The sequence below is a fragment of the Salmo salar genome, chromosome ssa18 (assembly GCF_905237065.1).
Source record: "Salmo salar chromosome ssa18, Ssal_v3.1, whole genome shotgun sequence".
In the NCBI taxonomy this organism is placed as follows: Eukaryota; Metazoa; Chordata; class Actinopteri; order Salmoniformes; family Salmonidae; genus Salmo; species Salmo salar.
This window is the reverse complement of record NC_059459.1, coordinates 78,249,342-78,267,666: the sequence shown is the minus strand read 5'-3', so window position 1 is coordinate 78,267,666 and position 18,325 is coordinate 78,249,342. Positions and strand designations below refer to the sequence as shown.

The 18,325-nt window shown below is 52.8% G+C and overlaps 1 protein-coding gene across 1 annotated transcript in view; it reads right to left on the bottom strand.

The window, feature by feature from the left end:
* The window catches only part of mark2b (MAP/microtubule affinity-regulating kinase 2b), a 138,782-nt gene that overhangs the window by 14,521 nt on the left and 105,936 nt on the right, over positions 1 to 18,325 (bottom strand). Inside the window, exons 15-17 of the mRNA XM_045700611.1 lie at positions 14,196 to 14,314; positions 12,545 to 12,683; positions 1,342 to 1,368 (exon numbers count right to left, since the gene is read on the bottom strand). Of these exons, the coding sequence (XP_045556567.1) occupies positions 1,342 to 1,368; positions 12,545 to 12,683; positions 14,196 to 14,314 (285 nt within the window). The remainder of the gene's footprint in view (positions 1 to 1,341; positions 1,369 to 12,544; positions 12,684 to 14,195; positions 14,315 to 18,325) is intronic.

Here is an 18,325-nt window from a genome sequence, read left to right as displayed (position 1 = left end):
GAGAGGATGATGGATAGAGGGATGAGGTGAGAGGATGATGGATAGAGGGATGAGGTGAGAGGATGATGGATGGAGGGATGAGGTGAGAGGATGGAGAGATGAGGTGAGAGGATGATGGATAGAGGGATGAGGTGAGAGGATGATGGATAGAGGGATGAGGTGAGAGGATGTGATGAGGGATGAGGTGAGAGGATGATGGATAGAGGGATGAGGTGAGAGGATGACGGATGGAGGGATGATGGATGGAGGGATGAGGTGAGAGGATGGTGGATAGAGGGATGAGGTGAGAGGATGATGGATGGAGGGATGAGGTGAGAGGATGGAGAGATGAGGTGAGAGGATGATGGATAGAGGGATGAGGTGAGAGGATGATGGATAGAGGGATGAGGCGAGAGGATGATGGATAGAGGGATGAGGTGAGAGGATGATGGATAGAGGGATGAGGCGAGAGGATGATGGATAGAGGGATGAGGTGAGAGGATGATGGATAGAGGGATGAGGCGAGAGGATGGTGGATAGAGGGATGAGGTGAGAGGATGATGGATGGAGGGATGAGGTGAGAGGATGGAGAGATGAGGTGAGAGGATGATGGATAGAGGGATGAGGTGAGAGGATGATGGATAGAGGGATGAGGCGAGAGGATGATGGATAGAGGGATGAGGTGAGAGGATGATGGATGGATGGATGAGGTGAGAGGATGGAGAGATGAGGTGAGAGGATGATGGATAGAGGGATGAGGTGAGAGGATGATGGATAGAGGGATGAGGTGAGAGGATGATGGATAGAGGGATGAGGTGAGAGGATGATGGATGGATAGATGGATGGAGGGAAAGATGGGTTATATTGTGCAAAAGGTTTCCAATATTCCTTGGTTTTCCAATTCCAGGTTTGAGGATTCACTGGAGATTGTCCCCTGCTGATTCTAGAAATCCTCCAACCAGACAATTTTAGATACGATTTTCCAACTCTACGGGGGGGGGTGTGTAACATTAGTAACCGGAGCAAAAAAAAACACTTCACTCAAAACCAACGGCCAAAAAAGGGACCAGCCACAGAATAGAGAGGGTAAAGGTCAGAGGTCAAGCCACAGGGGAAAATCAAAACAAAAAGCGTTACGAAACACCAAACGAGGGGGGAATTTTGGTTGCCTCCCAAATGAAACACTATTCCTTACACAATGCACTACTTTTGACCAGGGGCTCTGGTCTATATAGGGGAAAGGGTGCCATTTGGGAAGCAAATAATATCCATCTATATACATATATATTTTTAGATATATAAAAAAGTTAATATCAAATGAAGACCAAAAAAGGGGTTATTATCGTGGGTGATGTAGCCTACCTTCTCAGAAATCTGAAGGAGAGATTTCTACAAAAACAAAAAGGAGGAAAAAGGAACAAAAATAAAATATAGATATATATATGTTACATTGACTGACTGAAGTTGTTTCACAAGAGTAGATTTATCAACAGAGAACAATGTGTGCATCCCAAATTGCACCCTATTCCCTATATAGTACACCACTGAGCCCTGTGAGCCCTGGTCAAAAGTAGTGCACTACATAGGGAATAGGGTGCCAGCTCTGGTCAAAAGTATTGCACTACATTTTTTTTATTTCACCTTTATTTAACCAGGTAGGCTAGTTGAGAACAAGTTCTCATTTACAACTGCGACCTGTCCAAGAATATAGGGAATAGGGTGCCATTTGGGACTCATCATTTAACTGTCTAACTGAGTCTGTAACTATAGCTGTGGGATTCAGGATTCAAAAACCAACAAAATCCTGTTATATAATATTTACATTTTTTTATAAAAATGTTTACATAGAAAAACCCCTTGAAAATACCAAAATAAACTGAATAATATATATTTTTTTTAACGCAACTATTCGACAACACCAATAAAATGCTGCACCACAGTATTATGAGCGTATCAGACGAGTGAAGAGGATTTCAGGAGGAGTTTAATACCGGACGGCCACCAATGATGTGTCTAAAACCCTGGATGACTGACAGGGGGCGCCGTACTGAAGCCACCACACTGCCATCTTCATGGTACGCCACTGTAACAAATATTTTGGAAGCTATAACAATGCATTTATTTAAGTATATTATATTACAGACACCTTCATGAATACTGTTAAATGATATGTGAACATAAAAATAAAAAATTAAATCCTTAAAGGATTTTTAGTACTAACGACAACAAATACATACTTAAACACATGTAATATTGTCCTAGCAACATTTTATTGAAATAATCTAGAATTCCATTCGTATTGGAGGAATGATTCTTCAAAGCCTCTCATAGGCCATGACAGAACATCAGCAATCCAGGGTTTACACACATCATTGGATGGCACCGTTTCCCCTATATAGTGTACTACTACTATAATCTACTCTGGGTTAAAAGTAGTATGTTATATAGGGAATAGGAAGCCATTTGGTACGCAAAGACTTAGTTATAATGGGTTTTAAAATTTGCAAACGTGCAAATGAACATTTTCAAGTTTACATCCCAAACAACTATGAAAAGGTACTCCCATGATGTTGGGGGGTGGGAATGTAATAAATGAATAAACCCCTTTAATGTTAAATGGAATGTTCTGAGACACAGCGAGAGGTCCAGGACTGAACCAAATAAACCTTCAAAAAAATATGGGTTTGTGAGGTGGTTCGAATGTTAAAATGTGACACTTTGGGAGGGTAAACGTCTTACCCCCCCCCCCTTCCTGGCTGGAGGACAGGTGGTGAGGTCAGGTCAGGTGATACAGTGCCTTGCGAAAGTATTCGGCCCCCTTGAACTTTGACCTTTTGCCACATTTCAGGCTTCAAACATAAAGATATAAAACTGTAATTTTTTGTGAAGAATCAACAACAAGTGGGACACAATCATGAAGTGGAACGAAATTTATTGGATATTTCAAACTTTTTTAACAAATAAAAAACGGAAAAATTGAGCTCTACTTTCCTCCAACACACAGGGCTCCAGAGCTCTTCTTTCCTCCAACACACAGGGCTCCAGAGCTCTACTTTCCTCCAACACACAGGGCTCCAGAGCTCTACTTTCCTCCAACACACAGGGCTCCAGAGCTCTACTTTCCTCCAACACACAGGGCTCCAGAGCTCTACTTTCCTCCAACACACAGGGCTCCAGAGCTCTACTTTCCTCCAACACACAGGGCTCCAGAGCTCTTCTTGCCTCCAACACACAGGGCTCCAGAGCTCTTCTTGCCTCCAACACACAGGGCTCCAGAGCTCTTCTTTCCTCCAACACACAGGGCTCCAGAGCTCTACTTTCCTCCAACACACAGGGCTCCAGAGCTCTTCTTTCCTCCAACACACAGGGCTCCAGAGCTCTACTTTCCTCCAACACACAGGGCTCCAGAGCTCTTCTTTCCTCCAACACACAGGGCTCCAGAGCTCTACTTTCCTCCAACACACAGGGCTCCAGAGCTCTACTTTCCTCCAACACACAGGGCTCCAGAGCTCTTCTTGCCTCCAACACACAGGGCTCCAGAGCTCTTCTTGCCTCCAACACACAGGGCTCCAGAGCTCTTCTTGCCTCCAACACACAGGGCTCCAGAGCTCTTCTTTCCTCCAACACACAGGGCTCCAGAGCTCTACTTTCCTCCAACACACAGGGCTCCAGAGCTCTTCTTTCCTCCAACACACAGGGCTCCAGAGCTCTACTTTCCTCCAACACACAGGGCTCCAGAGCTCTTCTTTCCTCCAACACACAGGGCTCCAGAGCTCTTCTTTCCTCCAACACACAGGGCTCCAGAGCTCTACTTTCCTCCAACACACAGGGCTCCAGAGCTCTTCTTGCCTCCAACACACAGGGCTCCAGAGCTCTACTTTCCTCCAACACACAGGGCTCCAGAGCTCTTCTTGCCTCCAACACACAGGGCTCCAGAGCTCTTCTTTCCTCCAACACACAGGGCTCCAGAGCTCTACTTTCCTCCAACACACAGGGCTCCAGAGCTCTACTTTCCTCCAACACACAGGGCTCCAGAGCTCTTCTTTCCTCCAACACACAGGGCTCCAGAGCTCTACTTTCCTCCAACACACAGGGCTCCAGAGCTCTTCTTGCCTCCAACACACAGGGCTCCAGAGCTCTACTTTCCACCACTTCTACTTTCCTCCAACACACAGGGCTCCAGAGCGCGACTAATGCAAATAAATTGCAACTAAATATTTTGCTCTGCGACCTTGAGTTGTACTCTGGGAACATTGTGCAACTATGGAAGAAAATAAACAATCTCCCAGATAATAACTGTTGTAATGACAAGGCTTCACTGTAGTTTCAGAGCGCCCACGACTAACACTACCCCGACCAACACTACCCCGACCACCCACGACCAACACTACCAACACCACCCACAACCAACACTACCCCAACCAACACTACCCCGACCACCCACGACTAACACTACCCCGACCAACACTACCCCGACCACCCACGACCAACACTACCCCGACCAACACTACCCCGACCACCCACGACCAACACTACCCACACCACCCCGACCAACACTACCCCGACCACCCACGACCAACACTACCCACGACCAACACTACCCACGACCAACACTACCCCCGACCAACACTACCCCGACCACCCACGACCAACACTACGCACACTACCCACGACTAACACTACCCCGACCAACACTACCCCGACCACCCACGACCAACACTACCCCGACTAACACTACCCCAACCAACACTACCCCAGACCAACACTACCCCGACCACCCACGACCAACACTACCCACGACCAACACTACCCACGACCAACACTACCCCCGACCAACACTACCCCAGACCAACACTACCCCGACCACCCACGACCAACACTACCCACGACCAACACTACCCACAACCAACACTACCCCAGACCAACACTACCCCGACCACCCACGACCAACACTACCCACACTACCCCAGACCAACACTACCCCGACCAACACTACCCCGACCACCCACGACCAACACTACCCACGACCAACACTACCCACAACCAACACTACCCCAGACCAACACTACCCCGACCAACACTACCCAGACTACCCAGACCAACACTACCAACACTACCCACGACCAACACTACCCCAGACCAACACTACCCCGACCAACACTACCCCGACCACCCACGACCAACACTACCCACGACCAACACTACCCACAACCAACACTACCCCAGACCAACACTACCCCGACCAACACTACCCAGACTACCCAGACCAACACTACCAACACTACCCACAACCAACACTACCCCAGACCAACACTACCCAGACCAACACTACCCCGACTAACACTACCCCGACCAACACTACCCCGACCACCCACGACCAACACTACCCACACTACCCACGACTAACACTACCCCAGACCAACACTACCCCGACCACCCACGACCAACACTACCCCGACCAACACTACCCAGACTACCCAGACCAACACTACCAACACTACCCACGACCAACACTACCCCAGACCAACACTACCCCGACCAACACTACCCCGACCACCCACGACCAACACTACCCACGACCAACACTACCCACAACCAACACTACCCCAGACCAACACTACCCCGACCAACACTACCCAGACTACCCAGACCAACACTACCAACACTACCCACAACCAACACTACCCCAGACCAACACTACCCAGACCAACACTACCCCGACTAACACTACCCCGACCAACACTACCCCGACCACCCACGACCAACACTACCCACACTACCCCGACCAACACTACCCCGACCAACACTACCCCGACCACCCACGACCAACACTACCCAGACCAACACTACCCCGACCAACACTACCCCGACCACCCACGACCAACACTACCCACACTACCCCGACCAACACTACCCCGACCAACACTACCCCGACCACCCACGACCAACACTACCCAGACCAACACTACCCCGACCAACACTACCCCGACCACCCACGACCAACACTACCCAGACCAACACTACCCCGACCAACACTACCCCGACCACCCACGACCAACACTACCCAGACCAACACTACCCCGACCAACACTACCCCGACCACCCACGACTAACACTACCCCGACCAACACTACCCCGACCACCCACGACCAACACTACCCACACTACCCCGACCAACACTACCCCGACCACCCACGACCAACACTACCCACGACCAACACTACCCCAGACCAACACTACCCCAGACCAACACTACCCCGACCAACACTACCCCGACCACCCACGACCAACACTACCCACGACTAACACTACCCCGACCAACACTACCCCGACCACCCACGACCAACACTACCCACGACCAACACTACCCACGACCAACACTACCCCAGACCAACACTACCCCGACCAACACTACCCCGACTACCCAGACCAACACTACCCACGACTAACACTACCCGACCAACACTACCCCGACCACCCACGACCAACACTACCCACGACTAACACTACCCCAGACCAACACTACCCAGACCAACACTACCCCGACCAACACTACCCCGACTAACACTACCCCGACCAACACTACCCCGACTAACACTACCCCGACCAACACTACCCCGACCACCCACGACTAACACTACCCCGACCAACACTACCCCGACCACCCACGACCAACACTACCAACACTACCCACGACTAACACTACCCCAGACCAACACTACCCCGACCACCCACGACCAACACTACCCACGACCAACACTACCCACAACCAACACTACCCCAGACCAACACTACCCAGACCACCCACGACCAACACTACCAACACTACCCACAACCAACACTACCCCAGACCAACACTACCCCGACCACCCACGACCAACACTACCCACACTACCCACAACCAACACTACCCAGACCAACACTACCCAGACTACCCAGACCAACACTACCCAGACTACCCAGACCAACACTACCCAGACCGACACTACCCCAGACCGCAACTACCCCAGACCAACACTACCCCGACCAACACTACCCCGACTAACACTACCCCGACCAACACTACCCCGACCACCCACGACTAACACTACCCCGACCAACACTACCCCGACCACCCACGACCAACACTACCCACACTACCCACAACCAACACTACCCCAGACCAACACTACCCAGACCAACACTACCCCGACTAACACTACCCCGACCAACACTACCCCGACCACCCACGACTAACACTACCCCGACCAACACTACCCCGACTAACACTACCCGACCACCCACGACCAACACTACCCCGACCAACACTACCACGACTAACACTACCCCGACCAACACTACCCCGACCACCCACGACCAACACTACCCACGACCAACACTACCCACAACCAACACTACCCCAGACCAACACTACCCCGACCAACACTACCCCGACCACCCACGACCAACACTACCCACGACCAACACTACCCACAACCAACACTACCCCAGACCAACACTACCCCAGACCAACACTACCCCGACCAACACTACCCACGACCAACACTACCCACAACCAACACTACCCCAGACCAACACTACCCAGACCAACACTACCCCGACCAACACTACCCCGACCACCCACGACCAACACTACCAACACTACCCACAACCAACACTACCCCAGACCAACACTACCCAGACCAACACTACCCAGACTACCCAGACCAACACTACCCAGACTACCCAGACCGACACTACCCCAGACCGCAACTACCCCAGACCGACACTACCCCAGACCGACACTACCCCAGACTACCCACGACTAATACTACCCAGACCGACACTACCCCAGACTACCCACGACTAACACTACCCAGACCGACACTACCCCGGACCAACACTACCCCAGACCAACACTACCCAGACCAACACTACCCAGACTACCCACGACCAACACTACCCAGACTACCCAGACCAACACTACCCAGACTACCCAGGACCAACACTACCCCGGACCGACACTACCCCAGACCGACACTACCCCAGACCGACACTACCCCGGACCGACACTACCCCAGACTACCCAGACCGACACTACCCCAGACCGACACTACCCCAGACCGACACTACCCCAGACCGACACTACCCCAGACCAACACTACCCAGACTACCCCAGACCGACACTACCCCAGACCGACACTACCCCAGACCGACACTACCCCAGACCGACACTACCCCAGACCGACACTACCCCGGACCAACACTACCAACACTACCCAGACCAACACTACCCAGACACCCAGACCAACACTACCCAGACCAACACTACCCCGGACCAACACTGCCCCGGACCAACACTACCCAGACCAACACTACCCCGGACCAACACTACCCCGGACCAACACTACCCCGGACCAACACTACCCAGACCGACACTACCCCAGACTACCCAGACCGACACTACCCCAGACCGACACTACCCAGACCGACACTACCCCAGACCGACACTACCCCAGACCGACACTACCCCAGACTACCCAGACCGACACTACCCCAGACCGACACTACCCCAGACCGACACTACCCCAGACCAACACTACCCAGACTACCCCGGACCGACACTACCCCGGACCGACACTACCCCGGACCGACACTACCCCGGACCCAGACCGACACTACCCAGACCGACAGACCGACACTACCCAGACCGACACTACCCAGACCGACACTACCCAGACCGACACTACCCAGACCGACACTACCCCGGACCGACACTACCCCGGACCGACACTACCCCGGACCAACATTACCCCAGACTACCCAGACCGACACTACCCGGACCGACACTACCCAGACCGACACTACCCCAGACCGACACTACCCAGACCGACACTACCCAGACCGACACTACCCCAGACTACCCAGACCGACACTACCCAGACCGACACTACCCCAGACCGACACTACCCCAGACTACCCAGACCGACACTACCCAGACCGACACTACCCAGACCGACACTACCCCAGATACGTGTGTGTCTGTGTGTGTCTCTGTGTGCGTGTCTGTGTGCATCTGTGTGTGTGCACGTATCTGTGTGTATCTGTCTGTCTGTGTGTGTGTGTGTGTGTGTGTGTGTGTGTGTGTGTGTGTGTGTGTGTGTGTGTGTGTGTGTACAAGAGAGGCGTTAAAAGAGAAAGAATATCATAAAGTGTGAAAGAAACAGAGGCCGCTAAGTCTGTGTGAGCAAATATGAGAGAGGCAGAGTGAGAGAGAGAGAGGCAGAGCAAGAGAGAGAGAGGCAGAGCGAGAGAGAGAGAGGCAGAGTGAGAGAGAGAGAGAGAGAGGCAGAGAGAGAGAGAGAGAGGCAGAGAGAGAGAGGCAGAGTGAGAGAGAGAGAGAGAGAGAGGTAGAGCAAGAGAGAGAGAGGCAGAGCGAGAGAGAGAGAGAGAGGCAGAGTGAGAGAGCAGAGAGAGAGAGGCAGAGTGTGAGAGAGAGAGAGAGAGAGAGGCAGAGCGAGAGAGAGAGAGGCAGAGCAAGAGAGAGAGAGGCAGAGCGAGAGAGAGAGAGGCAGAGCGAGAGAGGCAGAGCGAGAGAGAGAGGCAGAGCGTGAGAGAGAGAGGCAGAGCGAGAGAGAGAGAGAGCAGAGTGAGAGAGAGAGAGAGAGGCAGAGCGAGAGAGAGAGAGGCAGAGCGAGAGAGAGAGGCAGAGCGAGAGAGAGAGAGGCAGAGCGAGAGAGAGCAGAGCGAGAGAGAGAGGCAGAGCGAGAGAGAGAGAGGCAGAGCGAGAGAGAGAGAGAGGCAGAGAGAGAGAGAGAGAGAGAGAGAGGCAGAGCGAGAGAGAGAGAGGCAGAGCAAGAGAGAGAGAGGCAGAGCGAGAGAGGCAGAGCGAGAGAGAGAGAGGCAGAGCGAGAGAGAGAGAGAGGCAGAGAGAGAGAGAGAGAGAGAGAGAGGCAGAGCGAGAGAGAGAGAGGCAGAGCGAGAGAGAGAGAGGCAGAGCGAGAGAGAGAGAGGCAGAGCGAGAGAGAGAGAGAGGCAGAGCGAGAGAGAGAGGCAGAGCGAGAGAGAGAGAGGCAGAGCGAGAGAGAGAGAGAGGCAGAGCGAGAGAGAGAGAGGCAGAGCGAGAGAGCGAGAGGCAGAGCGAGAGAGAGAGAGGCAGAGCGAGAGAGGCAGAGCGAGAGAGAGAGGCAGAGCGAGAGAGAGAGAGAGGCAGAGTGAGAGAGAGAGAGAGGCAGAGCGAGAGAGAGAGAGAGGCAGAGCGAGAGAGAGAGAGAGGCAGAGCGAGAGAGAGAGAGAGGCAGAGCGAGAGAGAGAGAGAGGCAGAGCGAGAGAGAGAGAGGCAGAGAGAGAGAGAGAGAGAGGCAGAGTGAGAGAGAGAGAGAGGCAGAGTGAGAGAGAGAGAGAGGCAGAGTGAGAGAGAGAGAGAGGCAGAGTGAGAGAGAGAGAGAGAGGCAGAGTGAGAGAGAGAGAGTATGTGCAGTGTGAGAGAGAGAGAGAGAGATGTGCAGTGTGACAGAGAGAGTATGTGCAGTGTGTGTGTGTGTCAAGGTGTCCTCACCAGTGGTATTTATAGTTGTTGTAAAGTAATACCTCTGCTGTAACCATGACTACTGTCGCTACGGAGGAGGAGGAGACATCTTACAGCAAAGTGTAGTGTCTGTGTGTAAGGAACACATACACACAGGAGAGGGACGCACAGGGTAGGTTGAGGACAGGAGTAAGACACAGGGTAGGTCGAGGACAGGAGTAAGACACAGGGTAGGTCGAGGACAGGAGAGGGACACACAGGGTAGGTCGAGGACAGGAGAGGGACTCACAGGGTAGGTCGAGGACAGGAGAGGGACACACAGGGTAGGTAGAGGACAGGAGAGGGACACACAGGGTAGGTAGAGGACAGGAGAGAGACACACAGGGTAGGTAGAGGACAGGAGAGAGACTCACAGGGTAGGTAGAGGACAGGAGAGGGACACACAGGGTAGGTCGAGGACAGGAGAGAGACTCACAGGGTAGGTCGAGGACAGGAGAGAGACTCACAGGGTAGGTAGAGGACAGGAGAGAGACACACAGGGTAGGTAGAGGACAGGAGAGGGACACACAGGGTAGGTAGAGGACAGGAGAGGGACACACAGGGTAGGTAGAGGACAGGAGAGAGACTCACAGGGTAGGTCGAGGACAGGAGAGGGACACACAGGGTAGGTAGAGGACAGGAGAGGGACCCACAGGGTAGGTGGGGACAGGAGAGGGACACACAGGGTAGGTAGAGGACAGGAGAGGGACTCACAGGGTAGGTAGAGGACAGGAGAGGGACACACAGGGTAGGTTGAGGACAGGAGAGGGACACACAGGGTAGGTAGAGGACAGGAGAGGGACACACAGGGTAGGTAGAGGACAGGAGAGGGACACACAGGGTAGGTAGAGGACAGGAGAGGGACACACAGGGTAGGTAGAGGACAGGAGAGGGACACACAGGGTAGGTAGAGGACAGGAGAGGGACACACAGGGTAGGTAGAGGACAGGAGAGAGACACACAGGGTAGGTAGAGGACAGGAGAGGGACACACAGGGTAGGTAGAGGACAGGAGAGGGCACACAGGGTAGGTAGAGGGACAGGAGAGGGACACACAGGGTAGATAGAGGGACAGGAGAGGGACACACAGGGTAGGTAGAGGACAGGAGAGGGACACACAGGGTAGGTAGAGGACAGGAGAGGGACACACAGGGTAGGTAGAGGACAGGAGAGGGACACACAGGGTAGGTTGAGGACAGGAGAGAGACACACAGGGTAGGTAGAGGACAGGAGAGGGACCACAGGGTAGGTCGAGGACAGGAGAGGGACACACAGGGTAGGTCGAGGACAGGAGAGGTGATAACATTCAGAATTAAAGACCTGATGATAACCTATACTGTCATCAGTCAGTCTAGTCAGTCAGTCCAGTCTGTCTAGTCAGTCAGTCAGTCAGTCAGTCAGTCAGCCTGTTAGTCAGTCAGTCCAGTCTGTCTAGTCAGTCAGTCAGTCAGTCAGTCAGTCAGCCTGTTAGTCAGTCAGTCCAGTCTGTCTAGTCAGTCAGTCAGTCAGTCAGTCAGTCAGCCTGTTAGTCAGTCAGTCCAGTCTGTCTAGTCAGTCAGTCCAGTCAGTCAGTCAGTCAGTCCAGTCAGTCCAGTCAGTCAGTCAGTCAGTCAGTCAGTCAGTCAGTCATCAGTCAGTCCAGTCAGTCAGTCCAGTCAGTCAGTCAGTCAGTCCAGTCTGTCTAGTCAGTCAGTCAGTCAGTCAGTCCAGTCTGTCTAGTCAGTCAGTCAGTCAGTCCAGTCATTCCAGTCAGTCAGTCAGTCAGTCAGTCCAGTCAGTCCAGTCAGTCAGTCAGTCCAGTCAGTCAGTCAGTCCAGTCAGTCAGTCAGTCCAGTCAGTCAGTCAGTCCAGTCAGTCAGTCCAGTCAGTCCAGTCAAACCCTCCATTATCTCTACCCCCTTAACCCCAGACTACCTCCCTCCCCCTTCTCACCCCTCCTCTCTCCCTCACCAACCCCATTTTCTCTCATTTCATCTCAACTTTGTCTTCCGCTCCACCTCCCTCCTCCACCTTGTCTCACCTGCGTACGAATTTGGAGGTGAACTTGGAGAAGATACCGGTGGCCCCAGGTCTTCTGGTCTGGCTGTTACCGTGGCTGAGGGAGGGGGAAACTGGCGCCCCCGGAGAACCCTGCTGGTCTCTGGCACCTCTCTGCTGTCCTGTTAGAGGGAGGGAGAGAGGGAGGGGGAGCACCGCAGTGAGGAGAACCCTGCTGGTTACATCAGTAGTTAAAAACACATTGTGGACACCTCAGATAAGCGTTTTGAGACACTGCCGGTGTGTATAGTAGGTCCCAGTTAGAGGCCCCCTCTCTGCTGACCGTCCCAGTTAGAGGACCCCTCTCTGCTGACCGTCCCAGTTAGAGGACCCCTCTCTGCTGACCGTCCCAGTTAGAGGCCCCCTCTCTGCTGACCGTCCCAGTTAGAGGACCCCTCTCTGCTGACCGTCCCAGTTAGAGGACCCTCTCTGCTGACCGTCCCAGTTAGAGGCCCCTCTCTGCTGACCGTCCCAGTTAGAGGACCCCTCTCTGCTGACCGTCCCAGTTAGAGGACCCTCTCTGCTGACCGTCCCAGTTAGAGGCCCCTCTCTGCTGACCGTCCCAGTTAGAGGCCCCTCTCTGCTGACCGTCCCAGTTAGAGGACCCTCTCTGCTGACCGTCCCAGTTAGAGGCCCCCTCTCTGCTGACCGTCCCAGTTAGAGGCCCCTCTCTGCTGACCGTCCCAGTTAGAGGCCCCTCTCTGCTGACCGTCCCAGTTAGAGGCCCCTCTCTGCTGACCGTCCCAGTTAGAGGACCCCTCTCTGCTGACCGTCCCAGTTAGAGGACCCCTCTCTGCTGACCGTCCCAGTTAGAGGACCCCTCTCTGCTGACCGTCCCAGTTAGAGGCCCCTCTCTGCTGACCGTCCCAGTTAGAGGCCCCTCTCTGCTGACCGTCCCAGTTAGAGGACCCCTCTCTGCTGACCGTCCCAGTTAGAGGACCCTCTCTGCTGACCGTCCCAGTTAGAGTACCCTCTCTGCTGACCGTCCCAGTTAGAGGCCCCCTCTCTGCTGACCGTCCCAGTTAGAGGCCCCTCTCTGCTGACCGTCCCAGTTAGAGGCCCCCTCTCTGCTGACCGTCCCAGTTAGAGGCCCCCTCTCTGCTGACCGTCCCAGTTAGAGGCCCCCTCTCTGCTGACCGTCCCAGTTAGAGGCCCCTCTCTGCTGACCGTCCCAGTTAGAGGCCCCCTCTCTGCTGACCGTCCCAGTTAGAGGCCCCTCTCTGCTGACCGTCCCAGTTAGAGGCCCCCTCTCTGCTGACCGTCCCAGTTAGAGGACGGAAACATTTAAATTGAAACTCAGCGATATGACAGCACCACCAGCAGATGAGTGTGATGCAAGACGACACTGACAGAGAACCACAGAGAACCACAGAGTACCAGAGAACCACAGAGAACCAGAGAACCACAGAGAACCAGAGAACCACAGAGTACCAGAGAACCACAGAGTACCAGAGAACCACAGAGAACCACAGAGTACCACAGAGAACCACAGAGTACCAGAGAACCACAGAGTACCAGAGAACCACAGAGTACCAGAGAACCACAGAGATCCACAGGTGTGATTCAGTAGCTTCAACCTGATCGCTGCGGAGCTGGAACAGCGTGTGGGGAAGTATAATAACATTTAATATTACCTGCGTGGAAGGTGCTGCGGATGGCCACCCCCCGGGAGAAGTTGGTCCGGTCCGTCACCGCGGAGCTGCTGATGTTGTGGGCTGAGGGGGACGCGCCAGGTGGTCTCTGGTGGGGAGTGCTGTTAGGAGATGGACAGGAGGAGTGGATTAGAGTAGTGAACTTCTATATAAACATTTGGATAGCAGACACACACACGGTACACTACTACGTACACCATGGCTATATAACAGAATGTAGCATAAGGGGGCGGCAGGAAGCCTAATGGTTAGAGCGGGTAGCCTAGTGGTTAGAGCAGGTAGCCTAGTGGTTAGAGCAGGTAGCCTAGTGGTTAGAGCAGGTAGCCTAGTGGTTAGAGCGGGTAGCCTAGTGGTTAGAGCAGGTAGCCTAGTGGTTAGAGCGGGTAGCCTAGTGGTTAGAGCGGGTAGCCTAGTGGTTAGAGCAGGTAGCCTAGTGGTTAGAGCGGGTAGCCTAGTGGTTAGAGCAGGTAGCCCTAGTGGTTAGAGCAGGGTAGCCTAGTGGTTACAGCAGGTAGCCTAGTGGTTACAGCAGGTAGCCTAGTGGTTAGAGCAGGTAGCCTAGTGGTTAGAGCAGGTAGCCCTAGTGGTTAGAGCAGGGTAGCCTAGTGGTTAGAGCAGGTAGCCTAGTGGTTAGAGCGGGTAGCCTAGTGGTTAGAGCAGGGTAGCCTAGTGGTTAGAGCAGGGTAGCCTAGTGGTTAGAGCAGGGTAGCCTAGTGGTTAGAGCAGGTAGCCCTAGTGGTTAGAGCGGGTAGCCTAGTGGTTAGAGCAGGTAGCCTAGTGGTTAGAGCAGGTATCCTAGTGGTTAGAGCGGGTAGCCTAGTGGTTAGAGCGGGTAGCCTGGTGGTTAGAGCGGGTAGCCTAGTGGTTAGAGCAGGTAGCCTAGTGGTTAGAGCAGGTAGCCTAGTGGTTAGAGCAGGTAGCCTAGTGGTTAGAGCGGGTAGCCTAGTGGTTAGAGCGGGTAGCCTAGTGGTTAGAGCGGGTAGCCTAGTGGTTAGAGCAGGTAGCCTAGTGGTTAGAGCAGGTAGCCTAGTGGTTAGAGCAGGGTAGCCTAGTGGTTAGAGCAGGTAGCCTAGTGGTTAGAGCAGGTAGCCTAGTGGTTAGAGCAGGTAGCCTAGTGGTTAGAGCGGGTAGCCTAGTGGTTAGAGCGGGTAGCCTAGTGGTTAGAGCAGGTAGCCTAGTGGTTAGAGCGGGTAGCCTAGTGGTTAGAGCAGGTAGCCTAGTGGTTAGAGCAGGTAGCCTAGTGGTTAGAGCAGGTAGCCTAGTGGTTAGAGCAGGTAGCCTAGTGGTTACAGCAGGTAGCCTAGTGGTTAGAGCAGGTAGCCTAGTGGTTACAGCAGGTAGCCTAGTGGTTAGAGCAGGTAGCCTAGTGGTTAGAGCAGGTAGCCTAGTGGTTAGAGCAGGTAGCCTAGTGGTTACAGCAGGTAGCCTAGTGGTTAGAGCAGGTAGCCTAGTGGTTACAGCAGGTAGCCTAGTGGTTAGAGCAGGGTAGCCTAGTGGTTAGAGCAGGTAGCCTAGTGGTTAGAGCAGGTAGCCTAGTGGTTAGAGCAGGGTAGCCTAGTGGTTAGAGCAGGGTAGCCTAGTGGTTAGAGCAGGGTAGCCTAGTGGTTAGAGCAGGGTAGCCTAGTGGTTAGAGCAGGTATCCTAGTGGTTAGAGCGGGTAGCCTAGTGGTTAGAGCGGGTAGCCCTAGTGGTTAGAGCAGGTAGCCTAGTGGTTAGAGCAGGGTAGCCTAGTGGTTAGAGCAGGTAGCCTAGTGGTTAGAGCAGGTAGCCTAGTGGTTAGAGCAGGTAGCCCTAGTGGTTAGAGCAGGTATCCTAGTGGTTAGAGCAGGTATCCTAGTGGTTAGAGCAGGTATCCTAGTGGTTAGAGCAGGTAGCCTAGTGGTTAGAGCAGGGTAGCCTAGTGGTTAGAGCAGGTAGCCTAGTGGTTAGAGCAGGTAGCCTAGTGGTTAGAGCAGGTAGCCTAGTGGTTAGAGCAGGTAGCCCTAGTGGTTAGAGCAGGTATCCTAGTGGTTAGAGCAGGTAGCCTAGTGGTTAGAGCGGGTAGCCCTAGTGGTTAGAGCAGGTATCCTAGTGGTTAGAGCAGGTAGCCTAGTGGTTAGAGCGGGTAGCCTAGTGGTTAGAGCGGGAAGCCTAGTGGTTAGAGCAGGTAGCTCTAGTGGTTAGAGCGTTGGGCCAGTAACTGAAAGGTTGCTGGGATCGAATCCCCGAGCTGACGAGGTTAAAATCTGTCATTCTGCCCCTGAACAAGGCAGTTAACCCACTGTTCCCCGGTAGACAGTCATTGTAAATAGGGATTTGTTCTTAACTGACTAGTTAAATAAAAATGATAATGGCTGCTACCCTCCAACGTTGGTCAGAGCCAAGTCCTTCACACCTGTGGTGCCAAATCTATTACCGTCACAGAGAAGTAATCTGGAACGGGATACATCTGTCCCCAGAGTGGGTGTGTCTGTCCCAGAGTGGGTGTGTCTGTCCCCAGAGTGTGTGTGTGTGTGTGTCTGTCCCCAGAGTGTGTGTGTCTGTCCCCAGTGTGTGTGCGCGTGTGTCTGTCCCCAGTGTGTGTGTGTGTGTGTGCGCGTGTGTGTGTCTGTCCCCAGTGTGTGTGTGTGTGTGCGTGTGTGTCTGTCCCCAGAGTGTGTGTGTCTGTCCCCAGTGTGTGTGCGTGTGTGTCTGTCCCCAGTGTGTGTGCGTGTGTGTCTGTCCCCAGTGTGTGTGCGTGTGTGTCTGTCCTCAGAGTGTGTGTCTGTCCTCAGAGTGTGTGTGTCTCTCGTGATGTTTAGATAATCCACAAAGCCATCAGAGCTGTTTGGGGTCAGAGAGAGATCAAGTCACACACCTGAACACAAGATCACACACCTGAACACACACACTGAACACACACACACACACAGCCCACACACACACACTGAACACACACACACACAGTGAACACACACTGAACACACACACACTGCCCACACACACACTGCCCACACACACTGAACATTTGTCTGTCTCCATTTGTCTGTCTCTCTGAGTCCTGTATACAGCTGGCCTGTTCATTTGTCTGTCTCTCTGTGAGTCCTGTATACAGCTGGCCTGTCCATTTGTCTGTCTCTCTGTGAGTCCTGTATACAGCTGGCCTGTCCATTTGTCTGTCTCTCTGTGAGTCCTGTATACAGCTGGCCTGTCCATTTGTCTGTCTCTCTGTGAGTCCTGTATACAGCTGGCCTGTCCATTTGTCTGTCTCTCTGTGAGTCCTGTATACAGCTGGCCTGTCCATTTGTCTGTCTCTCTGTGAGTCCTGTATACAGCTGGCCTCTAAACCCTCTCTGGACACTGGTGTGTAATCCACCACACACACACACACACACACACACACACACACACACACACACACACACACACACACACACACACACACACACACACACACACACACACACACACACACACACCCCTGAGGTAAGCCTGGGCTGTGTTCAGTAGGTACAAAACGATACAAACATTAAAACTAAACAATAAGAACAACTAATTGAGTCTAATTTAAAAAATAATAATTTGAAAACAGTTTTTTTTCCTGTTTCGTGCCTTCTGTACCCTTCGTTGCTAAGGGGTCTCCAAGAAACAACCCAACATAACTGTCAAAAGTACACTGCACACAGACACACACACACCGTGTAGTGTATTTTGGACAACACAAGTCTACATCCCAAATGTGTTATATATTTCCTACTGTGGTAGTTGGTATATATGAAATACGTGCAACTCCAGCAGAGGCCTATCGGTATCGAGGGAGACCTGGAAACACCTCGAGAATATAAAAAAAAACAGATGGGTTTTAATCCTAGTAAAAATTTCGTCTTAATTAAGTCAGTTAGGATCACCACTTTATTTTAAGAATGTGAAATGTCAGAATAATAGTAGAGAGAATGATTTATTTAGCTTTTATTTCTTTCATCACATTCCCAGTGGGTCAGAAGTTTACATACACTCAATTAGTATTTGGTAGCATTGCCTTGAAATTGTTGAACTTGGGTCAGATGTTTCGGGTAGCCTTCCACCAACTTCCCACAATAAGTTGGGTGGATTTTGGCCCATTCCTCCTGACAGAGCTGGTGTAACTGAGTCAG